Below are 24692 nucleotides of genomic sequence, written 5' to 3'. Positions count from 1 at the left end.
AAATCAAAGAACAAAAGACAGAAAATACGAAATCATGGTCGGACTAGTCATTGAGAACATTTAGCAGTTGTAGCCGGATGAGAGAGAATTGATAAGTCTGGAAATCAATCATAATTGTTTGATGATACGACGATGCCAATCACTCGATTGTGACGTCAGCATGCCCATTGCAAAAAAAAAAAAAAAAGAAAAGAAATCCAGAGATCTTAAAACTTCTATGGGGGAAAAAAAAAAGACAAATGAAAATTTGTTGGCTTACGCTGAGGTCTCGAGTGATAGCTATGTGCGAATGAGAGGGCAAGGATGTTCCCTGTCCGTCCTGAGAGATAGTCGTGGCGTTTCTTAGCAACTCTTCCAAGCCTCTCCGCCGGCGTGCTATAGGCCTACTGTCCTCCAAGAAGGGAGGTGTGAGAGAGATATCTCCCCGCTCCAATCATGACCTCAAGCAATGACTGTTCGACTGCACTATATTAAAGACAAGCAAACAAACAAACAAACAAAGTTGCTATAGGCTTCCTATCACCTCCAGGCCTTGTTGACCCAGCCCAGAGTGTAGGTACTGCTGATGTCTGGCAGCGTCTGACCGAGGAAGATAGCCGGTTCCGAGCGGTCCTCCCAGGTGTGAAACAGCCGGAAGTTGGCCACCTGCAGCTGCTTGAGGACGCTGTACCAGAAGCGGATGACGTCGTCGTTGGAGCCCTGCACCTCGAAGCCGCTCCAGTTGAGGTGGACGTTGAAGAGGAGCTGGTGGATGCGGGAGACGGTGCCGTCGAGGAGGATGCTCTCCAGCACCTTCCACTCGGCGCTCTGGAGGTCGGCGCGGACGATGTCGATCTGGACAAGGAAAGAATGACAGATAAAGCCACCGTCTTTACTCATGACATGAGAAAAAAAAAAGAGAGAGTGCAGTTATAGCTGGGTATTAGAGTGTGTGATAATGAGGTCGAGCCACGACGCTAACACCGAATGATATCTCGGTCGGTTATGTATGTATTTTTCATGCACTACTTGTATCGCGGGATTTTAGAAGCAGTAATTCCCAAGCCCCCGTCTTTGCTAGTACTTTGTAGGTAAATCTGATTCTTCATTTCATGCTCATTGTGATACCCGGGTTATCTGTCACATGTCTGCGTTTGACAAATGGCTAAACTTTGCAAATACATAGTGGATAAATGAATTTTATAATTTTGAGGCTTGATTTGTTTTGTTGAATCCTGTAAGCTTTAGAGACGGAAACATAACATTCATGTTTCTTTTAGGGTTTTTTGTGTGTTGCAATACCTATAGCTAGATTGTATTCATGCAAACGTCATAGTGATACAATTAAAAAAAATCTGTCGTGTTCAGCATTACAGATCGTCACATTTGTGATCACCGTTTCTTTCATTTTTCAGGCGTTTGTTGGCGTCGTTTTTCCAAAGAGATGTATTAGATGTGGCCGTTAGATACTCACCGTATCGTGTCCGAGCTTCGCCATGATGGCGGACAGTTTTCTCGGTTTCCATGGCGACGAGCCATGGCTGTCCAGGTTGGAGTCCCGCCAGTCCAGGGTGGTCTTGTGAAACATGACGTTATGCAAGGTGGTGGGCTTGGCCGCAGAAGAGACTTGCGCCCTCACGCGGCCGCTGGGATCGAAGATGTGGACCTCGCACCCTCGTTCGGCCATTTCCATCTCGAATTTGATGTCGGACGAGCGTGCCCTATGACCGTGAATATCACCATAGATTTCCTTTAGTGCATTTTCTCAACCCATCGGCAGTATACACATAACAATCAATTTTGCTATTCTGGAACCAATTCAAATTTCAACTCGTGTAGTTTTTGCGTATATTTCGTAAACCGGAATCCTTGATTAAATTTTTTTTTAACTCCATAGGCCTGTATTTGACGTAAGGATGAACAAAACAAAACAAAACATCAACACGTATTCATAAAAAAGAATATCTTACTCCAAAGCATAAATGTTGGAACAAAAACATAGAGACCTAAACAACAACATGAAAATGTGGAAAACACAAATCAAAAGTGCAAAAAAAAAACACGTACATTCGACCCTTTCTGTATTGGGGATTTTGGACAGTGTGCGCAATGCTATATAGGCTTTTCTGTGCTGATCGGCACTCAGAGCACACAAATGGCTTAACACAATAACCTAGCTGCTGTATAGATTTGATTTATAAGTAAAATTAAGTATAAATGATTACTAGCCATACAAGAACAATAGCTGTTTTGGTCTGAATGATTCAATGGGACTTTTATGAGAAATGTTTCACAAATCAACCAATGACAAAAAAGTGACGAGATGTAAAACTTGTTTCAGATTTTTAAATGTGCCATCTCGATGCCAAATGCCAGCTGAAGTTTAGAAGCTCTCGGAATCTAAACATGGATTGCGTAGACAATTAGTCATTTTCGAGCCACAATTATGCATCACGACCAATCACGCTTTGCACGAAGCCTGTTCTACTGCTCTACGATCAACTATTGACAACACTTTCAGGCCCATGCATCGTAAATTGCCGTTGCCATTGTATATAGACAGGTTAGCAGTGAGAGTAAGAGGGTTAATGAGCGTTTCTCACCCAAATGAATAGACGATACATCCGGGTCTCAAAGCACCCCTGCTATCGAAAGACGACCCCTCGTCGAAGCAAACCATCCAGGGCCAGTCGTTTCCGGTTCCAGCCGGATTGTTCCTGCCAACGGCTTGCTCCTCGCGGCATTGCACCTGGCGAAATGAAACAAACATGGACAAACAAAATAACGTAAGAATCAAACAATAAAAAGCTGATGACATCACTTCCTAATGACGTGGTGTCATGAGTCCATGTTTTAATTACGATGAGTAAATCTGGGCATCCACGTGACAAAAGTTTATGTTGTCTTCGTGATATTGGCATTTACTACCTTATCAAGTACAAGCTTTACTAGCTTCTCTCTCTATATATTTCATTTCCAATGTGAAAGTCTAATTCAAGCAATATATGAAGAGCTTGCTTCCAAAAGGCGATAAATCCATCATTTTCAATGGATTTAGCGCCCTTTGGAAGCAAGCTCTTTATATCATAATTGATTCTCCTCCAGCTAAACTGCTCGAGGAATGTTTAAAATACATCAAAGTCAAATACGTATGACACAGTCTTATTTTGTTGACATTAAAAACGGTTGTTTGTTTGTTTGTTTCATTTTCCTTTTGACAAGACGGCTGAATAGTTCATATTCAGCTGCAACAGTTGGTCTTCCATTCTGCGGGACTATTTCACCGGGTAATTGGCCCTACATAAAAATGAAAACAGGAAAAGGTGAGCGAAGCATGTGTAAAATGAAGGAATCCAATATTTACTTTCTCAGTGAAATAGTGCAGGGGTATTTCATTCACCTCCTTTTGTTTATTTTTTCCTACCCGTGACAATGCTTTTGATGATGAATATGAACCAGAATAGACGTATATCGCTTTTTTTGAGCGACGTGCGAGCAGCGCTGTCAGCGCATCAACGTCCCTCCTGAGTCGCCAAAAATTAACAGTGCCGTATCCTCGTGAAGATATTACTTTACGGCACTGCTCGCTAAACTTGTATTGCGCCCTCTATAGACAAATGCAGCACAGCCATTCTCGAAAAGCAAACTCCACCTCCTCACTGTGACAGCGAAAGCAAATTCTTGCAAACTACTAGTATTCAGTCATGCCAATTAATATGCCGTGAAAGAAGAAGATTTGGTGAATTTGTCTGCCTGTATGTATGTATGTGTAAGTGTCAGTGCCCTTTTTGGCATCTTCCGAATTTTCTAAGAGAGCAATGTACTGTGCCTTTTGATGAAATGTGAAATTTGGTAACATCTCACATAGCATCTCAGTCACACGACCTCATAGAATAATTATCTCGAGATAAAAATTCAGGAACGGCATGTCAGACGATTGAAAAGAGTCGTAGCAATTTTTCTTTTTTTTTTTTTTTTGTATTTGCTTTCCCTCTCTTCCAGTGTTCAATAATGTTCTTTGGGTTTCATCGATTTGGTTAAGTCCACTTGGGGAAAAAAATCTGAGGGTTTGTAATTTGTTAATTTGATTAATTATTGTGGTAACAATCTCATGTCTTTGTTCATTATTAGTGTGTACGCGCGTGTTAGTATAGTGTATACTCACCTGTTTTGTGGTAATGTACTGAAAGAAACGCCTGGTCTCTGAGGCTATGGAATGATCACGACTCGCCCACGGTTGAAGCGGAAGCCCGGCGAAGGAACGTTCGTCGCTCTATGTGCATGGAGATAGAATGGTTAATGAGCTCCGGTTAGATGTGGCTAATTTGTATTCACATAATGTTGTTCTTAAAGGTGCTGTAAAGTACGGTGTCTTTAAATACCCCCCCCCCCCCCAAAAAAAAAAAAAAAAGAAAAAAAAAGGGAAATACTCCACAGCTTTTCTTTTTCAAAGTATACGGATGGTGAAAATTAAAATACTAAGTACAATAATGGCAATGATTTCTGATTATAACAATCACATCGTAATCATCGTCATAATGATAGAAATAAAGTTGGTGATGATGATAATTACGATGATAAAGATGATTTCATCAGCAAAACAGTCAGCAACAATCAGTAGCAACATCGTTGTATTCCTTCGTGTTGTCTGCAGAATTTTGTTCTCGCATGGTGATGTAAACCCCGGGATTTCGTGACACACCATAGTTCCTTCTTTTTGTGCTGACCTTTCATAGCAGCTGGTTGAAACTTTGCATATAAAAAAATGCACACTTTCGTAATTAAAGACACAAAGGAAAGTTGGGAATGTATCCGTCCTATGCATTATGATGAAAATCATGACTACAACACATGCAGCTACAGTCTTCTTCTATGTGTTGTTCGGGAGTAAAAAAAACTTGACGACTGCTTTAATTTAACGGTTGATGAGCTTTGGTTAATGGGTACTCAGTCTAAACCGTATGTTGACCAAGCGCCTATTATAATCGACCTCTCTTCGTTTGCCCGTGCAATTAATAAAATTGATGGGTAATTATCCAATCTTGACTATTGAAGATGAGGTGTTCGATCACCGGAGAGGCCAAGAGAGGAGGGAGCCACCAACGTCAACAGACTGCTGGCAACATACCCTTCACCTTTGACCTTTGGTGTTTTTAATCTCGATGGTTGGTAGTCTATTTTTCTCTTATCTTGCTTCTGTTTATGCTGTTGATGTTTCTTACCCAGTAGACCGTACATTCTTCATAGTCCGTGTCATGGGAACGACCAGTCAATTTTCTTTTCATGAAAACATAACTCTCAGTAAAATTGCTAGAGATAATGCTGTTTCGCACTCCCTAACCACGCGCGTACTCCTGAGTCTCAAGAGTTAGGGTTATGGTTAGGACTAGAGTAAAGGTCTGTTGTTTTGTTTTATAAAGTATGAGAATGCCGATGGAGTAAGAAACTGCATTCGCGCCAAAATTGCTTTGCATAGTTCAAGGGAGTACATTTGTAGTAGTAAATACGTTTCGAACAGTTTGTCAAATTAGAATGGACAGCCAGCGCTTCTTTGCAGGAGCAACAGCAGCAGCAGATAGTATAGGCCTATACAGTAGTAGTAGTAGTTGTAGTAGTAGTAGTAGTAGTAGTAGTAGTAGTAGTAAAAGTAGTAGTAGTAGTAGTAGTAGTAGTAGTAGTAGTAGTAGTAGTAACATCAGAGTACGTAGGAGATAATAGTGGGAGAAGTATATATAGTAGGGTTAGGAGTAATGGTACACTCAACAAAGAGAAATGATATAATAATTGCAGCGGCAGTAACAGGAGCTAGTGTCATTATTTATGTCAGCTGTTGTTGTTTACTTTCCGAAGGTGTAGGTCCATAAGCCCATGAAATAAAAATAAAGTGACACTCGAGAAAATAATACATTGTTTTGTCATTTTCCGTTGCCAATAAATAATTTGAAAACACAATTTCGCGCTCCGCTATATACCGGTTTCTATAGATTAATGTCGATGTGTTTGTTTAAAGGCTGCCCGGTTTGTTTAAAATGGGTAGGCCAGTAGTCGTAAAATATTTGTTCTCGTTATATCCCGTACTTCCGTATCTGCCATCAGTACTTCACGTCTCTAATTGCTCCTGAAAGCCGGAATGATGTGTCAGGCATTGCAGTAATGTAGGATTGATTTTGTCGACGCTCTCTTCTTTTCAAGGGGGATCAGTGGCCCTGTATTTGGATTGCATTTTACCCGTCACGGTCGGCCTGGAATGAAGGAACATGGACGAGAGTATACCGGATTGATTTGTCCTTGCCCGCTAAATTGAATTTAAATGTTTCGCCTCGTCTGCAAGATCAAGAGATACCCTCCCGACGCAACGATAGCTGATGTTACCGTAATCACTTAATAAACAGCCGAACCATGTCCGAACTCGATACGGGGAGCGCAGCCTGCGCAGCGGGCGCGTTGATGCGTTAGCGGGCTCGTAGCGTGACATTTACGCGGTGTAAATTGCATTATCTTCGTTGTGACGTGATTAGAATGGAAGTCGATGGCTGTTGGAGCGCGGCTATATCAGCACTCCGATTATTGAAAATTAAATCCCACGACATCTTTGAGAGCGTTATTCTGTGGTTTAATCAGATAATGGTCACGAGAGAAATGGCGCAAAAATGAAAGTGCAAAGTGCATGCACGGAAGTGTGAGAAAGAACGCGGGAATACATCAACATTGGCAAGGGAATACTGCCTATTAAGCTTGTGAGCCTTTTTCCGCGTTGAATTCTATTACGCAGACTTAAAATGCACCGTCACATTGATGACAACTTGTCCGGAACGACTGATTTGCCCAGCAAAGGGGGTTTATTAACTCCATGCCCGATATTCGCTATAATGCCATAAAGAAAGTTCGTTATAGCACAGTCATTACCTCTGGGAACGTGCATTGCAGTAAACACGAAAGGCATTTTCAGTGGCGAGCCTTCATGGAATTGTGATGGTTGTGGAGATAGTGGTGGTTGTGGTATGGTGGTGGTAATGGTGGTAGTGGTGGTGGTGGTGGTAATGGAGGAAGTGGTGGTATAGTAGTGGTGAAGGTGTTTGTGATGGTGTTATGGAGGTGCTGGTGCTGCTGATGGTAGATGTGATGGTGGTGATGGTGGTATAACGATGGAAGTCGTTGTAGTGGTAGTAGAACTATTGGTAGTGGTAGTGGTTGCATTGGTATCGTGATGAAGGATGTAGTTTTAACCAGCGCGCTTTCTTTTACGGTATCGATCAAGTGGTCAGATATTAACCTTATTATTGCCAATGGCATCTCCCATGCACTGGATGTCAACTATAGCTTGAAAGAATGGGTTCTGCGAGGATTAAGTTACTTATGATTGGCTGGGGCTCTGTCGTGTATTGGCAATATCTTATCTCTATTTTACATTTAATTTATCACTTAATATTCTTGTCTGTATGCTCATTTCCCTCTCTGCATGTACATAGGGTGAGATATCGATCTGCCTGCAAATTTAGTTCGTGCAAACATGGCAAGTCATAGATGTAATCATTTCATGTTTATAGGCTTCGCAGTTTTACAATCATCAACGTAAGTGCGGTTGAGTAAAGATTGCTTTGCTGGCTAATAAAGGAGTAACTGTTGGTTGTGTGGATGTGGCACATTATGATTATGAATTCTACGCATTACAATTATGGATGTCATTCTGTAAGCCCCAGGAAGTATAACTGTCACTCGTAAAACGCATTAAGGCGCTGAGTCAGGAAGTCGTCCAAACGGGACACACCCACCCGTTGTGGACAAAACCAAAAGGTGCTAATACACATTCATACATACAACATGCAATCCGCAATTTTTTTCTCGCTCTTCCCAGAATTCTTAGCGTGCATACATCACACAGTAAATTATACATGATAATAAAAATCACACGTAGAGTATAATGTGTAATATACGTCGTTGAGAATAGCCCCTCGTTTGTCTTTAATATCTAAAAAGAAAGAAAGAAGTTAATTCGGCTGAATATCGGACATGCAGAATCTTCCAGTTTCTTACGCAACTCCTTGTTTTTTATACGTGTACAGTATATTGTGGTAGAATGTTTAGATATTGATGAGATGGTTCGCAAACAGACACCTGCCCCGACCTTGTTAATTACACATCAACATCTCTGCATCTCAGAATCTAACTTTTGCCTGATTATGTTCAATTTGAATCCATCATACCTTGAAGAAAAAAAAAAGATTATTGAGACAGTTTCACTAATGAAACAACTTGCAATACTTCAACACAAATATGACTTTTTGATAAGCTAGACCGTCTCATACATTTAGATCAAGGCAAATCATCCATATCGTAATAATTGTTGGCGAAGGCATGTACATCCATCCTGGCAAATAAAAAACAACGATATTCTGCATTCACGCTTCTACGCGGCACGAAAGACGAATTACAAGTTTACAGCTATGCAAAGAACCAAAATGATGGAAATTCGATTGTGAGTGCGCGTGGCAATTTAGCAGTCACTTCTTGCGCAGACAACTTATCCAATTTGGCGTAACGACTCCTTGTTAGGGGACCATTATCGAGAGATTTTGGCCGGAATTGCGGCAAAATTGAATTGATGGGTCCTCCGTCTTCTTCACTGCATTTTCTGCAAATCCTCGTGGGCTGCGGGACGAACGTGGATAGATAAGTTTGTCGCATAGCACTTTACTGTGACGTAACATTTAATGGTGAAACTAATGTGTGTAATTCAGAGTAGGGCGAGAATGACATCAGCAACTTTGTCTTAACTAAACAGCTGGACGAAAAAGCCTATACAACATTCGATTTCCGCCCAGCGCTTACATCTTTGGATAAGAGTTTTTACCAACAATGTCCCTCTCGACCCACGTGTAGAAAAGGGCATCAGGCAACTCTAGGGTAATAATAATGTCAAGGTCCTCTGGTAGAGCAGTGGCAACACTGAAGAGGCTACCCTGAAAGAAGACCTTATCATCTTTATCGTCATCATCAGAAGGGCGCAATAATGGAACCACGAGTAAGTTTTTAGAATTACCTTGAACTTCCACTTGAAATGGCACCATCATCAATAATCTAACAGTACCTATATACCCCCTATCAGACTAAATGATATGTTTCTCCATTTTTGGTCTATTAGAGTCAAACCGCCGTAATATCATAAAAGAAGTGATAATCTCTGAAGGGTAGAAATCAATGGCATCGATGAATAGAAAAGAGCACTCCGTCTTTTTTTTTTCATATTAATATCGTGAAAACAAATATTGTCGGAGCCGTCCAGAATTTCCAAGCTTCAATCTCCGCAATTTGCGCAGACATGACATTCGTGTTTATTTACCTTTCCTTCTTCCCACTCTACCCCTCCCCCACAACCTTAAAACCAAACTTGACCACGCACGCGCAGACGTACTGACAGAGGGGGCTCATCACGTGACTTTAAATTACTTATACTTCAGTAAATGAAGTTTCGGCAATCGTCCGCCTTGTTTGGATAAAATCCTCGACAGCGTTTTTGACAGAAATATGATCTGAGGAGCATGCGCAGAGGTGGTCAGGATGTCCAGTACATGCATGACTTATAATAGTAGTGCTCCTATATTCATTATCGTCCACTTTTTGTGCCTTTCTTTCACCACTTTTGACCTTTGACATCCTCGATTTATTGGAACAGATTTTGGCGAACGAAAGTTTCAAAAGCAGTGTTGTGAGTAACTGCGCCCACCTAGTTTTGTTCTAGAGATGTGGTGCAATTTATGATCAAACACTGAGTGATTATCATAATGAATATATAGACGTGGGATTCCTAACTACCTTTTTGTTTTGTTAGGGGGAATATTTGTGTTATTTTCCCGTCTTTCCCAGACCATGGAGCTACAAACCCTCGTAGCTCCATGCCCAGACCAACGGATGTTTTCCGGACACGTCCAGTGCATACAAAGGGACCTCTCCAATGGCGATAATGCAGTCGCCTGGACTACCATCTTAGGAGGATAATCTTCAGCATGCATGTGATGTTATGCTAGTGGTATCCATTTTACAGATATCTTAAACACGTGGGTATTTATTTAAACACATAGTAATTTCTTAATGTAACTTACATCAGAATGCCGACACCAGCGAATTCATTAATTTCTTTAATGTTTGTTTTTGTTGTTGTTGTGACGAGCCTTCAGAGTATGGACGATTACTCAAAGTAATTCCAAGTCCCGCCCTGATCACCCTTGCCCATTGTCCCATGCAAATTCGAAACGCCACTGACAAATTGCTCGGCCCACCTGAGTCGACACCAAGGCCAATCTAATCTCCCCCATCGCGATCCAATCGATTGCAGAAAGATCGGGAAGTCAGGCTTGCTTGAAATCGGGATGATTAAACGCCGACAGTCAGTCGTTGATGTATATTAAACAAGAAAGGATCGCTTCGATCATGCGAACGTGATAGCGCCACCGCTTGGGACGATCCATTTAACATCCGGGGTCTACTCGAAATGCAGAGACGTGACTGGCGTTCCCAAACCATCGCTTAACTTGCAAGACCAAACAGCAAGGACATCATCGGTAAGATAATGATACTGGGGTCATACAGATTGAGAAGTTGATTAGATAGAATATGCATCTTCCTTTATTGCATTAGTTTTGCATTAGTTTTAAATCATGGCCACAGGAATTGTTTATATAGTATTGTGTCAATACAGAAAAACCATGACAACCGCTCCACATCATTTACTATACGTAATACATCACTGTACTACGATACAACCACATTAATGAAATATGGAACACACACATCTCCTTCTCTTATTCAACGGTGATTATGATGGTAATCGATATTCTTTTGCAATGTCGTGCAATCGAGGTAGGCCTACTACTATTTCTGTATGTTGTGAACTCTGTTTTTCTCTCTTTATTCAAATAATCATGATGATAACCATTAATCGCCAGCCCATACTGAGGAAAGGAGGGAGCTAAAAGTTATGCACAAAACTGAATAGATAGATAGATACATACATAGATAGATAGATAGATAAATAAATAAATAAATAAAGAGATAGATATCATAGACAGGATAGATAGATAAATAGATAGATAGATAGATAGATAGATAGATATCATAGACAGATAGATATCATAGATAATATAGACAGAATACAGATAGATAGATAGATAGATAGATAGATAGATATAGATAGATAGATAGATAGATAGATAGATAGATAGATAGATAGATAGATAGATAGATAGATAGATATAGATAGATAGATAGATAGATAGATAGATAGATAGATAGATGGATGGATAGATAGATAGGCCTGGGGAAACATGCAAACAAACTAAACTTTAGAAGAAATAGAGAGGACAGGAAGAATGATAACTAGAGATTGTAATTTGTCATTACTGACAAATTAAGGTGATCCGATTTTTTTTTTTCATCAATGATTCGAGTCCTGATCGCAATAGGCATGACCATACAGGTTTCGTCTGTTGTTAAAAACGTTGGCCGTGTGATGTTTGAATTCTCGTTTAGAAAAGGGAGTCATATCTGCCATCTTTGGTACCAAATTCCGTATACACTAGATAACGAAGATACAACAACAAATACATATGACCTTTGACCCACCTTTACACTCCCAAGATGGCATCTGAGGAAAAAGTGGTTATTTTGTGAAATGATTCTTGCGACATCGTCTATACGTGTGCAAAATATGGAAAAGATAGGACTGGTATTCGCCAAGATACAAGATGAAACATTTATGACCTTTGACCCTAATTTACATACCCAAGATGTTGTCCGATCAAGTAGTTGTTATTTTATGAAATAATGTACGTGACATGAACTAAACATGTGCAGAATATGGGGGTGATAGGGCGTGTTTTTCTTGAGTTATTGCAAAGAAAGTTGCAGAAAGAAAGAAATATCTCAATACATAGAAGATAAGCTTTAATTTCAACCAAGTTTTTTTATCGTGATCCCGACATCGTATGAAAAAACGAAATCAAAGTTATCGATAGCGCAAAGTCTCAGCTACAACATATTAAACTCTAAGAGAAATTCACCGAAGGATAAGTGAGCTAGTGCTCGATAAAGACAATCATGTCAATTTTCACATTTAAAAAAATTCCCTCCCATAGAGATAACACGTCATAACGAAGATACAAAAAGAGGTACATATGACCTTTGACCTCAATTTGCACAGACAAGATGGTATCTGAGTAAAAAGTGGTTATTTTGTGAAATGATCCTTGTAACATGGTCTTTGCGTTTGCAAAATATGGGAAAGATAGGACAGGTATTCACTAAGATACAGGATGAAACACTTATGACCTTTGACCCTAATTTACATACCCAAGATGGTGTTTGATCAAGTAGTTGTTATTTTATGAAATAATTTACGTGACATGAACTAAACATGTGCAAAATATAGAAGTGATAGGGCGTGTTTTTCTTGAGTTATTGCAAAGAAAGTTGCAGAAAGAAAGAAATATCTCAATACATCGAAGATAAGCCTGAATTTCAACCAAAATTTGTGACGTGATTCCGACATCGTATGAAAAAACGAAGGGCACACTTACGGTAGCGTAAAGTCTCAGCTACAACATATATAAATCTGGGAGAAATTTACCGAAGGGTAAGTGAGCTAGTGCTCGATAAAGATAGTCATGTCAATTTTCATTTCCAGAAAAACTGCACTCCCATAGAGATAACACGTAAACTGGTCAAATTTGACAAGATTACTTTCAATCCATTTTTACGAGGTGATACCGTCATCCAATCAAAATTTTGTAAATATATGTTTGTAAGAACATTAAATAAGCTACAACATACCGAAATCTGGGTGAAAATTGACAAAGGACTAGTGAGATATGGTCGAGTGAACTTCAAATTTGATGACGTCATTTTGAAAATTCACTTTTTTTACTTTATTAAGAAATTTGATATCTTTTAATCATTTTGTCAGCATTGCCATCCAATGAAATGACATTTACAACTCATCAGCTTTCAAAATATGTAAAGAAAATGCGGGGTCACCGTCCATCCTGACGAGTAAAATCGGATTTAAAATTGGCAGTTTTTTGGCATAGTTGCACTGTATATCGCCATTGACGCGCGCGCGGAATTTCAACTTTGACGGGCCCGTATGACGTCATATTGAGTCGGATCGACTTGAAACTTGGTAGAAATATTCCTTGACATTTCAGACATTCGATCCGTGCGATAAAATGGGAAATTTATATTGCATATGAGCTGTGCGTGCGTATATGCGCGCGCGCGTACGCGTCCGTCGATTTTTTTTGAAATGCTGTAAATGACCTGAAACGTGTGCAAAACAATTTTGAGGTTGATTAGAGCATGTTAAAATTTCAACGCGCGCGTACGCGCTCGTTTACTATGAACGTGACTAAATTTTATGAATTATATAAATAGACCTTGACTTGAACTATACGATGTCTTAATTTCATTCAAAAATTCCGTTCCATTAATGAGATATTGATGTAAACGTGATTTCAGATAATGACGTCATAATGACGTCACGGTTAACTGATCACATTGATACACTAGATCTGTCGTCCTTAGGACATGATACATATATGGTATAAGTTTGAAAGTGATAGGTAGGGGACTTTTTGAGTTAACCGCTGCACAAGATTTGAGGAGAAAGAAATAAAGAAGAAGAAGAAGAAGAAGAAGAAAGAATCCGTACAGATACAATAGGTGATCCGAGAGGATACTCGGATCACCTAATTCTGGGGATTAAACCAACATCCATCAGATTATGGTAAAGCATGACTCACCACAGTGAAAAGGAAATTGGAAGCAACAGAAAATATACGACAGAAGTGGTTATCATATTTTTAAAAAAAAAAGAAATTGGGGATTAAACTAACGTATCTATGAGATTATAAGTCAAACATGACGCATCATGGCAGGAATGCAATTGGGAAAACACAAATAATATGCGACAGAAATTGGGGATTAAGCTTTAGAATAGCTATAAAAATTAATGTAAGCCTATGGATCATTGCAGGAAGGAAATGGGAAACAACAGGCCAATATGCAACAACAGAAATGGTACGGCTTAAAACGACACGCCACAACATGTAACTAGAGATTGTAATTTGTCATCACTGACAAATTAAGGTGATCCGATTTTTTTTTTATCAATGATTCGAGTCCTGATCGCAATAGGCATGACCATACAAGTTTCATCTGTGTTTAGAGACATTGGCCGTGTGATGTTTGCATTCTCATTTAGAAAAGGGAGTCATATCTGCCATCTTTGGTACCAAATTCTGTATACACTGAATAACGAAGATACAGCAATGAATACATATGACCTTTGACCCACCTTTGCACTCCCAAGATTGCATCTGATGAAATAGTGGTTATTTTGTGAAATGATTCTCGCGACATCGTCTATACGTGTGGAAAATATGGGAAAGATAGGACAGGTATTCACTAAGATACAAGATGAAACATTTATGACCTTTGACCCTAATTTACATACCCAAGATGTTGTCTGATCTAATAGTTGTTATTTTATGAAATAATGTACGAGACATGAACTAAACATGTGCAAAATATGGGGGTGATAGGGCGTGTTTTTCTTGAGTTATTGCAAAGAGAGTTGCAGAAAGAAAGAAATATCTCAATACATAGAAGATAAGCTTTAATTTCAACCAATTTTTTATCGTAATCCCGACATCGTATGAAAAAACAAAGGAAATAAAACGATAGCGCAAAGTCTCAGCTACAACATATTAAAATCTGGGAGAAATTCACCGAAGGGTAAGTGAGCTAGTGCTCGATAAAGACAATCATGTCAATTTTCACATTAAAGAAAATTCCCTCCCATAGAGATAACACGTCATAACGAAGATACAAAAAGAAGTACATATGACCTTTGACCTCAATTTGCAACGACAAGATGGCATCTGAGTAAAAAGTGGTTATTTTGTGAAATGATCCTTGTAACATGGTCTTTGCGTGTGCAAAATATGGGAAAGATAGAACATGTATTCACTAAGATACAGGGTGAAACACTTATGACCTTTGACCCTACTTTACATACCCAAGATGGTGTCCGATCAAGTAGTTGTTATTTTATGAAATAATGTACGTGACATGAACTAAACATGTGCAAAATATAGAAGTGATAAAGGCCGTTTTTCTTGAGTTATTGCAAAGAAAGTTGCAGAAAGAAAGAAATATCTCAATACATCGAAGATAAGCCTGAATTTCAACCCAATTTTTTGACGTGATCCCGACATCGTATGAAAAAACAAAGGGCACACTTACGGTAGGGTAAAGTCTCAGCTACAACATATTAAAATCTGGGAGAAATTTACCGAAGGGTAAGTGAGCTAGTGCTCGATAAAGATAGTCATGTCAATTTTCATTTCCAGAAAAACTGCACTCCCATAGAGATAACACGTAAACTGGTCAAATTTGACAAGATTACATTTAATCCATTTTTACGAGGTGATACCGTTATCCAATCAAAATATTGTAATTTTAGGTTTGAAAGAACATTAAATAAACTACGTCATACTGAAAACTGGGTGAAAATTGACAAAGGACTAGTGAGATACGCTCGAATGAACTTGAAATTTGATGGCGTCATTTTGAAAATTTACCTTTTTTACTTTATTAAGAAATTTGATATCTTTTAATCATTTTGTCAGCATTGCCACCCCATGAAATGACATGTACAACTCATCAGCTTTCAAAATATGTACAGAAAATGGAGGGTCACCGTCCATCCTGACGAGTAAAATCGGATTTAAAATTGACAGTTTTTTGGCATAGTTGTACTGTATATCGCCATTGACGCGCGCGCGGAATTTCAACTTTGACGGGCCCGTATGACCTCATATTGAGTCGGATTGACTTGAAACTTGGTAGAAATATTCCTTGACATTTCAGGCAGCCGATAAATGTGAAAAAACGGGAAATTTCTATTGCATATGAGCTGTGCGTGCGTATATGAGCGCGCGCGTACGCGTCCGTCCAATTTTTTCAATTTTTCAAAAAATGCTCCAAATGGTCTGAAACGTGTGCAAAAAAAATTTGAGCTCGATTTGAGCATACAAATATTTCAACGCGCGCGTACGCGCACGTTTTAAGATATAGAAGAATTTTGAGAATGTAAGTAGAATGCGCTTGACTTGAACTATATGTGACGTAAATTTGATTGAAAAATTCCATTCCATTAATGAGATATGAATGAAAATGTGTTTTCATATAATGACGTCATAGTGACGTCACGGTCGACTGATCACAATGATTTTACAAGATTTGTCGTCTTTGGGTCACCATATATATATGGTATAAGTTTGACATTGATAGGCAATGCACTTTCTGAGCTAACCTCTGCACAACTTTTGGGGAGAAATAAAGAAAAACTAGAGATTGTAATTTGTCATCACTGACAAATTAAGGTGATCCGATTTTTTTTTATCAATGATTCGAGTCCTGATCGCAATAGGCATGACCATACAAGTTTCATCTGTGTTTAGAGACATTGGCCGTGTGATGTTTGCATTCTCATTTAGAAAAGGGAGTCATATCTGCCATCTTTGGTACCAAATTCTGTATACACTGAATAACGAAGATACAGCAATGAATACATATGACCTTTGACCCACCTTTGCACTCCCAAGATTACATCTGATGAAATAGTGGTTATTTTGTGAAATGATTCTCGCGACATCGTCTATACGTGTGAAAAATATGGGAAAGATAGGACAGGTATTCACTAAGATACAAGATGAAACATTTATGACCTTTGACCCTAATTTACATACCCAAGATGTTGTCCGATCTAGTAGTTGTTATTTTATGAAATAATGTACGAGACATGAACTAAACATGTGCAAAATATGGGGGTGATAGGGCGTGTTTTTCTTGAGTTATTGCAAAGAAAGTTGCAGAAAGAAAGAAATATCTCAATACATAGAAGATAAGCTTTAATTTCAACCAATTTTTTATCGTAATTCCGACATCGTATGAAAAAACGAATTAAATAAAACGATAGCGCAAAGTCTCAGCTACAATATATTAAAATCTGGGAGAAATTCACCGAAGGGTAAGTGAGCTAGTGCTCGATAGAGACAATCATGTCAATTTTCACATTAAAGAAAATTCCCTCCCATAGAGATAACACGTCATAACGAAGATACAGAAAGAAGTACATATGACCTTTGACCTCAATTTGCACAGACAAGATGGCATCTGAGTAAATAGTGATTATTTTGTGAAATGATCCTTGTAACATGGTCTTTGCGTGTGCAAAATATGGGAAAGATAAGACATGTATTCACTAAGATACAGGGTGAAACACCTATGACCTTTGACCCTAATTTACATACCCAAGATGGTGTCCGATCAAGTAGCTGTTATTTTATGAAATAATTCACGTGACATGAACTAAACATGAGCAAAATATAGAAGTGATAGAGGCCGTTTTTCTTGAGTTATTGCAAAGAAAGTTGCAGAAAGAAAGAAATATCTCAATACATCGAAGATAAGCCTGAATTTCAACCCAATTTTTTGACGTGATTTTGACATCGTATGAAAAAACAAAGGGCACACTTACGGTAGCGTAAAGTCTCAGCTACAACATATTAAAATCTGGGAGAAATTTACCGAAGCTTAAGTGAGCTAGTGCTCGATAAAGATAGTCATGTCAATTTTCATTTCCAGAAAAACTGCACTCCCATAGAGATAACACGTAAACTGGTCAAATTTGACAAGATTACTTTTAATCCATTTTTACGAGGTGATACTGTTATCCAATCAGAACACTGTAATTTTATGTTTGAAAGAACATTAAATAAGCTACATCATACTGAAATCTGGGTGAAAATTGACAAAGGACTAGTGAGATACGCTCGAATGAACTTGAAATTTGATGACGTCATTTTGAAAATTTACTTTTTTTACTTTATTAAGAAATTTGATATCTTTTAATCATTTTGTCAGCGTTGCCAACCCATGAAATGACATGTACAACTCATCAGTTTTCAAAATATGTATAGAAAATGGGGGGTCACCGTCCATCCTAACGAGTAAAATCGGATTCAAAATTGGCAGTTTTTTGGCATAGTTGTACTGTATATCGCCATTGACGCGCGCGCGGAATTTCAACTTTGACGGGCCCGTATGACGTCATATTGAGTCGGATTGACTTGAAACTTGGTAGAAATATTCCTTGACATTTCAGGCAGCCGATACGTGTGAAAAAACGGGAAATTTCTATTGCATATAAGCTGTGCGTGCGTATATGCGCGCGCGCGTACGCGTCCGTCCGATTTTTTCAATTTTTCAAAAAATGCTCCAAATGGTCTGAAACGTGTGCAAAAAAAATTTGAGCTCGATTTGAGCATACAAATATTTCAACGCGCGCGTACGCGCACGTACTAAGAGAAAATGTAAATTTTGAGAATATGAGTAGAATGTGCATAACTTGAAATATATGTGACGTAAATTTCATTGAAAAACTTCATTCCATTAATGAGATATGACTGAAAATGTGTTTTCATATAATGACGTCATAGTGACGTCACGGTCGACTGATCACTTTGATTTTAGTTCGATTGCCGTCTTTGGGACACGATACATACATGGTATAAGTTTGAAATTGATAGGCAGAGTACTTTCTGAGCTAACCTCTGCACAACTTTTGGGGAGAAATAAAGAAAGAAAGAAGAAGAAAGAATCCGTACAGATACAATAGGTGATCCGAGAGGATACTCGGATCACCTAACTAGAGATTGTAATTTGTCATCACTGGCAAATTAAGGTGATCCGATTTTTTTTATCAATGATTCGAGTCCTGATACTGCAAAGTCTCAGCTACAACATATCAAAATCTGAGAGAAATTCACCGAAGCATAAGTAAGATAGTGCTCGATAAAGAGAGTCATGTCAATTTTCACATCTAAAAAATTCCCTCCCATAGAGATAACACGTCATAGCGAACATAGAAAAAGAAGTACATATGACCTTTGACCCCACTTTGCACAGACAAGATGGCATCTGAGCAAAAAGTGGTTATTTTATGAAATGATCCCTGTAACATGGATTTTACGTGTGCAAAATATGGGAAAGATAGGTCATGTATTCACCAAGATACAGGATGAAACATTTATGACCTTTGACCCTAATTTACATACCCAAGATGGCGTCTGATCAAGTAGTTGTTATTCTATGAAATAATGTTCGTGACATGAACTAAACATGTGCAAAATATGGTGGTGATAGGGTATGTTTTTCTTGAGTTATTGCACATAAAGTTGCAAAAAGAAAGGAATATCTCAATACATCGAAGATAAACTTTAATTTCAACCAAGTTTTTTCACGTGATCCCGACAACGTATGAAAAAACAAAGGGCACACTTACGATAGCCCTACGTCTCAGCTACAACATATTAAAACCTTAGAGAAATTCACTAAAGCATAAGTGAGCTAGTGCTCGATAAAGATAGTCATGTCAATTTTCATTTCCATAAAAATTGCACTCCCATAGAGATTACACGTAAACTGGTCAAATTTGACAAGGTTACCTTCAATCCATTTTTTCGAGGTGATGTCGTCATCTAATGAAAATTGTGTATTTAATTTATGAAAGAGCATTTCATAAGCTACAACATATTGAAATTTGGGTGAAAATTGGCAAAGGATAAGTGAGATACGCTCGAGTAAACTTGAAATTTGATGACGTCATTTTGAAAATTTACTTTTTTTACTTTATTAAGAAATTTGATATCTTTTAATCATTTTTTCAGCATCGCCACCCCATGAAATGACATATACAACTCATCAGCTTTCAGAATATGTAAAGGAAATGGGGGGTCACCGTCCATCCTGACGAGTAAAATCGGATTTAAGATTTGCGGTTTTTTGGCATAGTTGCACTGTCTATCGCCATTGACGCGCGCGCGGAATTTCAACTTTGACGGGCCCGTATGACGTCATATTGAGTCGGATTGACTTGAAACTTGGTAGAAATATTCCTTCACATTTCAGACATCTGATCACAGTGAAAAAAATGGGAAATTTCTATTGCATATGAGCTGTGCGTGCGTATATGCGCGCGCGCGTACGCGTCCGTCCGATTTTTTCATTTTTTCAAAAAATGCTCTAAATGGTCTGAAACGTGTGCAAAAAAATTTTGGGCTTGATTGGAGCATACAAATATTTCAACGCGCGCGTACGCGCACGTTTTAAGAGAAAATATAAATTTTGACAATATGAATAGAATTCGCTTGACTTGAAATATATGTGACGTAAATTTCATTTAAAAATTCCATCCCATTAATGAGATATGATTGAGAATGTGTTTTCATATAATGACGTCATAGTGACGTCACGGTCAACTGATCACAATGATTTTACTTGATCTGTCGTCTTTGGGACACGATACATACATGGTATAAGTTTGAACTTGATAGGCATAGCACTTTCTGAGCTAACCTCTGCACAACTTTTGAGGAGAAATAAAGAAAGAAACAAAGAAAGAAGAATAAAGAACTAGAGATTGTAATTTGTCATCACTGACAAATTAAGGTGATCCGATTTTTTTTAATCAATGATTCGAGTCCTGATTGCAATAGGCATGACCATACAAGTTCCATCTGTGTTTAGAGACATTGGCCGTGTGATGTTTGCATTCTCATTTAGAAAAGGGAGTCATATCTGCCATCTTTGGTACCAAATTCTGTATACACTGAATAACGAAGATACAGCAATGAATACATATGACCTTTGACCCACCTTTGCACTCCCAAGATTGCATCTGATGAAAAAGTGGTTATTTTGTGAAATGATTCTCGCGACATCGTCTATACGTGTGAAAAATATGGGAAAGATAGGACAGGTATTCACTAAGATACAAGATGAAACATTTATGACCTTTGACCCTAATTTACATACCCAAGATGTTGTCCGATCTAGTAGTTGTTATTTTATGAAATAATGTACGAGACATGAACTAAACATGTGCAAAATATGGGGGTGATAGGGCGTGTTTTTCTTGAGTTATTGCAAAGAAAGTTGCAGAAAGAAAGAAATATCTCAATACATAGAAGATAAGCTTTAATTTCAACCAATTTTTTATCGTCATCCCGACATCGTATGAAAAAACAAAGGAAACAAAACGATAGCGCAAAGTCTCAGCTACAACATATTAAAATCTGGGAGAAATTCACCGAAGGGTAAGTGAGCTAGTGCTCGATAAAGACAATCATGTCAATTTTCACATTAAAGAAAATTCCCTCCCATAGAGATAACACGTCATAACGAAGATACAAAAAGAAGTACATATGACCTTTGACCTCAATTTGTACAGACAAGATGGCATCTGAGTAAAAAGTGGTTATTTTGTGAAATGATCCTTGTAACATGGTCTTTGCGTATGCAAAATATGGGAAAGATAGGACATGTATTCACTAAGATACAGGGTGAAACACTTATGACCTTTGACCCTAATTTACATACCCAAGATGGTGTCCGATCAAGTAGTTGTTATTTTATGAAATAATTCACGTGGCATGAACTAAACATGTGCAAAATATAGAAGTGATAGAGGCCGTTTTTCTTGAGTTATTGCAAAGAAAGTTGCAGAAAGAAAGAAATATCTCAATACATCGAAGATAAGCCTGAATTTCAACCCAATTTTTTGACGTGATTCTGACATCGTATGAAAAAACAAAGGGCACACTTACGGTAGCGTAAAGTCTCAGCTACACCATATTAAAATCTGGGAGAAATTTACCGAAGCTTAAGTGAGCTAGTGCTCGATAAAGATAGTCATGTCAATTTTCATTTCCAGAAAAACTGCACTCCCATAGAGATAACACGTAAACTGGTCAAATTTGACAAGATTACTTTTAATCCATTTTTACGAGGTGATACCGTTATCCAATCAAAATATTGTAATTTTATGTTTGAAAGAACATTAAATAAGCTACATCATACTGAAATCTGGGTGAAAATTGACAAAGGACTAGTGAGATATGCTGGAATGAACTTGAAATTTGATGACGTCATTTTGAAAATTTACTTTTTTTACTTTATTAAGAAATTTGATATCTTTTAATCATTTTGTCAGCATTGCCACCCCATGAAATGACATGTACAACTCATCAGCTTTCAAAATATGTACAGAAAAGGGGGGGTCACCGTCCATCCTGACGAGTAAAATCGGATTTAAAATTGGCGGTTTTTTGGCATAGTTGCACTGTATATCGCCATTGACGCGCGCGCGGAATTTCAACTTTGACGGGCCCGTATGACGTCATATTGAGTCGGATTGATTTGAAACTTGGTATAAATATTCCTTAACATTTCAGACATCCGATCAAAGTGAAAAAACAGGAAATTTCAATTGCACATGAGCTGTGCGTGCGTATATGCGCGCGCGCGTACGCGTCCGTCCGATTTTTTCAATTTTTCAAAAAATGCTCCAAATGGTCTGAAACGTGTGCAAAAAAATTTTGAGCTCGATTGGAGCATACAAATATTTCAACGCGCGCGTACGCGCACGTTTTAAGAGAAAATATGAATTTTGAGAACATGAGTAGAATGCGCATAATTTGAAATATATGTGACTTAAATTTCATTGAAAAATTTCATTCCATTAATGAGATATGATTGAGAATGTGTTTTCATATAATGACGTCATAGTGACGTCACGGTCCACTGATCACAATGATACATTAGATTTGTCGTCTTTGAGACATGATGCATACATGGTATAATTTTGAAATTGATAGGCAGCGGACTTTCTGAGCTAACCTCTGCACAACTTTTGCGGAGAAATAAAGAAAGAAAGAAGAAGAAAGAATCCGTACAGATACAGAAGGTGATCCGAAGGATACTCGGATCACCTAACTAGAGATTGTAATTTGTCATCACTGACAAATTAAGGTGATCCGATTTTTTTTTATCAATGATTCGAGTCCTGGTCGCAATACGCATGACCATACAGGTTTCATATGTGTTTAGAGACATTGGCCGTGTGATGTTTGGATTCTCATTTAGAAAAGGGAGTCACATCTGCCATCTTTGGTGCCAAATTCTGTATACACTAAATAACGAAGATACAACAACAAATACATATGACCTTTGACTCGACTTTACACTCCTAAGTTGGCATCTGAGGAAGAAGTCGTTATTTTGTGAAATGATTCTTCCTACATCGTCTATACGTGTGCAAAATATGGGGAAAATAGGACAGGTGTTCACCAAGATACAAGATGAAACATTTATGACTTTTGACCCTAATTTACATACCCAAGATGGTGTCCGATCAAGTAGTGGTGTTTTATAAAATAAAGTACGTGACATGAACTAAACATGTGCAAAATATGGGGATGTTAAGGGCTGTTTTTCTTGAGTTACTACAAAGAAAGTTGCAGAAAGAATATCTCAATACATCGAAGTTAACCTTCAGTTTAACCAAGTTTTTAACGCGATTCCGACATCGTGTGAAAAAACGAAGGAGACTCATACGATAGCGCAAAGCCTCAGCTACAACATATCAATATTTGAGAGAAATTCACCGAGGGTTTTGAAGTTAGCCAGTGCTCGATAAAGACAATCATGTCAATTTTCACATCCAGAAAAATTCCCTCCCGTATGTACGTCATAACGAAGATACCTGTAGAAAGAAGTACACCACCTTTGAACGCACTTTGCACAGACAAGATGCCATCTAAGCAAAAAGTGGTTGTTTTATGAAATGATTCTTGTAACATGGTCTTTGCGTGTGTAAAATATGAGAAAGGTGGGTCATGTATTCACCAAAATAGAGGATGAAACATCTATCACCTTTGACCCTAATTTATACATACCGAAAAATGGCAGATATGACTCCTTTTTCTACATGAGAATGCAAACATCACACGGCCAATGTCTCTAGACACATTTGAAACCTGTATGGTCATCCTTTTGCGATCAGGAAACGAATCATCATTGATAAAAAAAAATCGGAACACCTTAATTTGTCAGTCATGACAAATTACAATCTCTATGGTTTTGTGAAACGATTCTTGGGCATTGTCTATACGTGTGCAAAATATGTGAAAGATAGGACAGGTGTTCACCAAGATGCAGGGTGAAACATTTATGACCTTTGTGTCTATACTTTACATACCCAAGATGTGTCCGATCAAGAAGTTGTTACGTTATAAAATAATGTATATGATATGAAGTAAACATGTTCAAAATATGGTTGTGGTAGGGGCCGTTTTTTAATAGTTATTGCAAAGAAAGTTGCAGAAAGAAAGAAATATCTCAGTACATCGAAGATAGGCTTTAATTTCAACCAGGTTTTCTAACGTGATCACAACATTGCTTGAAAAAACGAGGGGCACACATGCGATAGCGCAAAGTGTCAGCTACAACATATTAAAATGTGGGAGAAATTCACTGAAGGGTGAATGAGCAAGTGCTTGATAAAGGGGATCATGTCAATTTTCACTTCTAATCCCGACATCGGGTGAAAACACGGAGGACGCTCACACTACATCTCAAAGTGTCAGCTACAACATATTAAAATGTGGGAGAAATTCAGTAAAGGGTAAGTGAGCTAGTACTCGATAAAGACAATCATGTCAGTTTTCATATCTGGAAAAATTCCTTCCCATAGAGATAACACGTACGATCATGAAGATACAGAAAGAAGTACCTGGTGTAGTACGTATGGCGAA

General features: G+C 38.3%; 1 protein-coding gene across 1 annotated transcript in view; it reads right to left on the bottom strand.

The window, feature by feature from the left end:
• Positions 1 to 205: 205 nt before the first annotated feature.
• LOC139728493 (probable methyltransferase-like protein 24) overlaps positions 206 to 24692 on the bottom strand; it is a 142056-nt gene continuing 117569 nt past the window's right edge. Inside the window, exons 3-6 of the mRNA XM_071639432.1 lie at positions 4145 to 4252; positions 2583 to 2728; positions 1454 to 1700; positions 206 to 834 (exon numbers count right to left, since the gene is read on the bottom strand). Coding sequence (XP_071495533.1) covers positions 520 to 834; positions 1454 to 1700; positions 2583 to 2728; positions 4145 to 4252 — 816 coding nt within the window. The 3' untranslated portion in view covers positions 206 to 519. The remainder of the gene's footprint in view (positions 835 to 1453; positions 1701 to 2582; positions 2729 to 4144; positions 4253 to 24692) is intronic.

The sequence above is a fragment of the Diadema antillarum genome, unplaced genomic scaffold (assembly GCF_040938485.1).
Source record: "Diadema antillarum isolate AM-2024a unplaced genomic scaffold, OU_Dant_1.0 seq00000182_RagTag, whole genome shotgun sequence".
In the NCBI taxonomy this organism is placed as follows: domain Eukaryota; kingdom Metazoa; phylum Echinodermata; class Echinoidea; order Diadematoida; family Diadematidae; genus Diadema; species Diadema antillarum.
This window is presented reverse-complemented; position numbering and strand designations above follow the sequence as displayed.